Below are 5,559 nucleotides of genomic sequence, written 5' to 3'. Positions count from 1 at the left end.
ATTAAAAAAAAATGCAAGCGGAAACTCAAAAAGTATATTTTTTCGATGAGAAGAATTTCCCGAATTGGAGTCTTCGTATGGAGACATTACTGGAGGAGAAGCAGTTGATTGATTGCATCCGGGGAGAAGCGGACGAAATTGCGGAGTTCCGGGAGGCCGACACGGATTCGGAGCAGGTAAAGGCTCAAAAGGGAACCAAATTGGCGGAGCGGAAATTGCAAGAAGCAAGATGCAAGTCGTTGTTGGTGGAAAAGATCGCGGATTCACAGCTGGTGTATATCAAGGGTAAATCCACTCCGACAACGATTTGGACAACGTTGCAGAACCTTTTTGCGAAGAAGGGGATTTCCGGCCAATCCTATCTTCTCAAGCAGCTGGCTGTGATGAAGTACTGTGAAACGGGTCCGATGGAGGAGCACTTGCTACGATTCGAACGGATTATCAGGGAGTTGGCCACCGCGGATATAGTCATGCCCGATCGGCTGGTCGTATTCAATTTGCTGCAAACCATGCCAAGGACATTTCAACGGTTGGTGACGGTGCTAGAAACTCTTCCGCCGGAGCAATGCACTCTGGATTTCGTCGAGGCCGACTACTGAGCGAAAGTGTCAAGCGGAAGAACTACGGGGAGCCGGACGTAACGCTGGACAGCGAGTCGGCCTTCTACGGAGAGCGGTTCAAGGTCAAGTGTTTCTCTTGCGGAAAAGTGGGTCATAAGAAGTCAAACTGTCCCACGACAGAGGAAAAGAATCATCGAAGGACCGGAAAACCAAAGAAAAAGGAAAAGGCCAATTTTGCTGGTTCTGAAGTGGCGTTCGTATCAGAATCAGGAAGTGCTGCGAAGAAAGAAGGCGGGAATTCGAACCAGTTTAAGTGGATTCTCGATTCAGGTGCATCGGAACACATGGCTCAGACTAAGAAATGTCTACGAAACATTGTGAAGCTTGAGGAGCCTGTACCAATCGTTGTCGTTTCTGGGAAAGTAGTGTACAGTCATCACTCTGGAACGATCGAGATGGTGTCGATCGTTGGCGAACGTCGAATTAACAGCGTGGTGAACGATGTCCTTGATGTGCCGGAACTACAGTACAATTTGTTTTCCATTCGGCGCGTGAGCAAGCTTGGAATGCGTGTAACGTTCGAAACAATATTGTGGAGATCAAAAGCTGTATCTGTTAAATGCAATCTTCAAGAATGGACCAGAAGAGGCGTTGGCAGTTCTACCGGTGAACGAGTATGAGCTGTGGCATCGGAGATTCGGTCACATTGGCAAGAGTGGCCTGAAGATGTTGGTTCGGAACAACATGGTCAACGGAATGGTTCTCAAGAAGGACGCATTTAAGGACACCGAATTATGCGAACCTTGTGTGCTAGGAAAGCATGCGAGACAACCATTTGGAGACGTTCCGATTCCAAAATCCAACAGACCATTGGAGCTGGTGCACAGCGACGTTAGCGGACCTTTCACCCCGGCGGCCTGGAATGGTAAAAGATTCTTTGTTACATTCACCGATGATTTTACCCATTTCAGTGCCGTATACATCCTAGCGTCGAAGGATAAGGTACTGGAAGCTTTCAAATACTACTCAAGCATGGCTGAGGGACACTTTGACAGCAAGATCGCTCGCCCCAGGTGCGATAACGGCGGAGAGTATGTGTATAGCGAATTCGGGCAGTACTGTAGAGATCACGGGGTGCTGATGGAGAATACCATTCCATATACGCCACAGCAGAATGGCGTGAGCGAACGCCTTTCTAGTACGATTCTGGACAAAGCAAGGGCGATGGCGAAGGATTCGAATATGCCGAAGAAGTTCTGGTGCGAGGCGGTTCAATCAGCGATGTACATCATCAATCGGAGTCCCACGGTGGCGTTAGACAAGAAGACACCGTATGAGATGTGGTTCGGACATAAACCGGATGTGTCAAAACATCGGATCTGGGGTAGCAAGGCCTATAGTTTCATTCCCAAGGAGAAGCGATCCAAGTTGGATGCACGTAGCCAGGTATGTTACTTCGTAGGCTACGGGGTAAACGGTTATCGGCTGTGGGATGGTCACAAGAAGAAGGTTTATCTTGCACGGGACGTCGTCGTGAATGAGATGAAGAATTCGGCCACTAGCGATGAAGTGAAGCAAAGTAACCAAGAAGAGGAGCAATTTTGGACTCCACCAGAACCACGGATGGAGGAATCAAATGAACCGGTAATCGAGCCGATAATTCCAGCTGAACCAGAGATCGAAGAGCAAATCGGTGAACCGATAGGCGATCCTGAAGATAACAGTGATGGGTTCGTTTCGCTGGACGATGGAGAAAAAGTCGAACCTAGAAGAAGCACACGTGTACGTAAGTCTCCGACCAGGCTGAACTACCATTCTTATCTGGCGTATGCGTTGAATGCAGAAAACTATGTGCAGGACTTGCCAGATAATGTTGAAGAAATGAAGTCAAGGGACGACTGGCCACAGTGGCGCAAAGCCATCGAAAGAGCCCGAAAGCATCCATCGAGTGGGTGTTTGAATGATTTATGGAGAAACCAATCGCAATTTTGCCCGGAATAAGTGGTATTGAATGTGAGCCCACGTGTGTAATGTTTGTTTATTACTTTCGCAGGCACCCTTTTGTATCGTATATACACAAGAACGTGAAAGGGCGCAATTGGGGGGAGCGCAACAAGTTACAACCCCAAAAAGTGGCCAAAATATATGCCATTGCTTGAAAGTGTGCACACACACAAGGGAGAAAGGAAATGTGTCTTCTCCTGCACTGTACGATGTGTCAGTTGTGAGGGTTTATGAAATTTATCATCAAGAAATTGCTCAACTACATTCCTGGGCCCGGATCATGTAACCCCGTTCGCAAACGAAAGCTTCGCTCATGCGTGGGTTGGTCGGTGAATCATGCTGCTAATAATTATTTCAAATAGCTTTGAGCAAGCACTCAGCGATGTGATGCCCCGATAACACCGGACATCGTTTTTGCTTCCTTTTTTTATGCACCGGAAACATGAACGATGCTTTCGATCGAGTCGGGAAGGTTGCAGTTCTCAGAGACAAGTTGTACAAATGAGTGAGTGGCTGCTCCAGATGTTCGAAGCATTTTTTCAGAACACACGCTGCAATTCCATCAGGTCCAGGCTGATAGGAAATTTTTAATTTCTCGACCGCTTTTCGTATCCCTTCTGATGATACTTCAGGTGTATCAGCGTCAGCGCTCCCAGCAGGAGTTAGTTCCAGAGCAGCTTCAACACTGTCAGAGGTGGGGTTGAACATCGAACTGGAAGCAAAAAGCTCACATTTATCCGAAGAGCTGCAAGCCAGTCGTTCATCCAAATACATTGCCGAAGGTAGTGTAGACTCTTTGCGCTTAGATTTCACAAAATTCCAGAAGCTTTTTGGATTGCGTTTCAAATTTCGTTCCATAAAGACCACATGTTTACGATAGAGTTGACGGTTCAAGCTTCTATATTGACGGCTGGCGAATTGGAACGACGCTTTGTTCGTTGATGTACGATTTCTTCGGTAAATCTTATGCGCAGCGTTGCAGCGTTTATTCCTACGTCGAAGCTCAGCGTTTGACCAAGGTGGTTTCTGCGGGGGACGTAGATGTGGAACGAATAAGATGAAAGCGCGTTGAAGTATGAGAGTGAACTTCTCGACAGCATCATCCAGATTTACACACTGGATCATTGGCGACCAGTCCACTGACGATAAATATTGGCCCAATCTGTTGAAATCAGCTTTCTTGAAGTTAAGTGCTTCGACGTCAAATTCATGGTCATTGAGCTCTAGTATAGGCTTGTCAATTTCGATTGTACATGAGAAAGGTGGATGGTGTATGTCGGTTGGAACAAGAGGATTGTCAATTTCATCAATAGTCAAGTAGTTAGTTATCTCCTCATTGACAAATAACAGATCAAGCGTATTCCCGGAGTGGTTTTTCAGGCAGTTCATCTGCCACATGTTATTGGAGCTCATGCCGTCAAGCAGAACAGAGTTGGATTGAGTAATAGATGATATTGTGAGATCCACGCAACATCTAGAATTATCGTTTCGAATCCATCGCAGTCCAGGTCTGTTGTAGTCACCGAATACAGCAACCGAATCATGCCCGGAGTGTAAGACTACTGATTCCATACAGTCGATATGGAGATTAGACAACTGCACATCCGACGCCTTATCTGGAGGAATATACACGGCACCAATGACAAGCTTACATTGTGACATGCTTAACGACACCCATACGTGCTCAATGCTGTCTACGTTAGTCGGAATTAGACTGGACGGGATGGTATCCTTCACAGCAATGAGGACACCGCCTGAACGCTTCTTAGTGCTCGTCAACGCAGTGCGGTCGCCCCGATAAACAGAATAATCGCTGCTGAACAGCATGTTAGAAGGTATAACATCATCGAGCCAGGTTTCAATTAACACGAGTACGTCATATGGCGAAGCAGTAACGGAAGTAAAAAAGTCCGCAATCCTCTTACATTCTGGTAGTAGATGGATATGATGCTGGGATTGGCGAACCAGGAGAATTTGCTGGTTCACCAGATGGATGTCCGAACGGCATTTTTGAATGGCAATCTATCGGAAGAGATCTTCAAGCGCCAGCCTCGAGGATTTGAGGAGGGGAATAAGGTCTGCAAGTTGAACAAACCCATCTACGGTTTGAAGCAAGCTTCGAAGGCATTGAACGACCGATTCCACGAGTTTGTGTCCCGGATGAAGTTCAAAAGGTGTGAAAGCGACAGTTGTCTATACTACCGTGAGCAAAATGGCGAGAAGTTTTTCCTGTTGTTATATGTGGACGACATCCTCGCAATCTCCCGGAGTCTTTCTGTGATCGGTGTTATCAAGGAGCTACTGAAGTCGGAGTTTTCAATGCAAGACATGGGTGAAGCTGAAGTCTTCTTGGGCTTTAAAATTGAACGAGATATACTGCGGGGACGTATGCGGCTAAGTAAGCCAAGAACATTACACTAGATCGGTTCTAAAGCGTTTCGGGATGGAACAGTGCAAACCAGTATCAACTCCCATGGAAGCTGGACTTCAACTTCTGAAGAGCGAAGCCGAGGAGAAGCTGAACAAGCCATACCGAGAGCTGATGCCTAACGTATTTAATGGTCACGTCTCGTCCGGATATCAGTGCAGCGGACAGCAGACCATGGATTAGTCTATGAGAGGTCATCGGTTCCCATTCGTCAGGTGGTTGGTTTTGCGGATTCAAACTGGGCTACTGATGTGGATGATAGGCGTTCAGTTTCGGGTATCTTGTTCAAGCTGTATGGAGCTACGATTTGCTGGAGCACCAGAAAGCAAAGCACCGTTGTCATCGACCCAAGCTGAATGTTCTGCTCTAGCTGACGCTGCTTGTGAAGCCATTTGGATTCAAAAGGTCCTGAATGAGTTGGGATTGCTAGAAGCAAAGCCGTCATTAGTCTATGAAGATAACCAGTCGACCATTGCGATTATGAAGTCAACTGGATCTTCAAAACGACTGAAGCACACTGATGTCAAGATCAAATATGTAAGTGAGTGTGTGGCCAAGAAGAAGCTA

At 46.8% G+C, this 5,559-nt stretch overlaps 1 protein-coding gene across 1 annotated transcript; it reads right to left on the bottom strand.

The window, feature by feature from the left end:
- Positions 1 to 2,918: 2,918 nt before the first annotated feature.
- Positions 2,919 to 4,391, bottom strand: LOC129773228 (uncharacterized). Its single transcript, XM_055776822.1, has one exon. It carries the CDS (start codon positions 4,389 to 4,391, stop codon positions 2,919 to 2,921), a length of 1,473 nt encoding a protein of 490 aa, XP_055632797.1.
- Between the last annotated feature and the right edge of the window lie 1,168 nt (positions 4,392 to 5,559).

This window comes from Toxorhynchites rutilus, chromosome 3 (genome assembly GCF_029784135.1).
Source record: "Toxorhynchites rutilus septentrionalis strain SRP chromosome 3, ASM2978413v1, whole genome shotgun sequence".
NCBI lineage: Eukaryota > Metazoa > Arthropoda > Insecta > Diptera > Culicidae > Toxorhynchites > Toxorhynchites rutilus.
The sequence above is the reverse complement of the archived record's forward strand: the minus strand, read 5'-3'. Positions and strand labels throughout refer to the sequence as shown.

Bases quoted from the DNA above. Each gene is read 5' to 3' on its own strand.
- LOC129773228 (XM_055776822.1), bottom strand. From the start codon at position 4,391: ATGCTGTTCAGCAGCGATTATTCTGTTTATCGGGGCGACCGCACTGCG.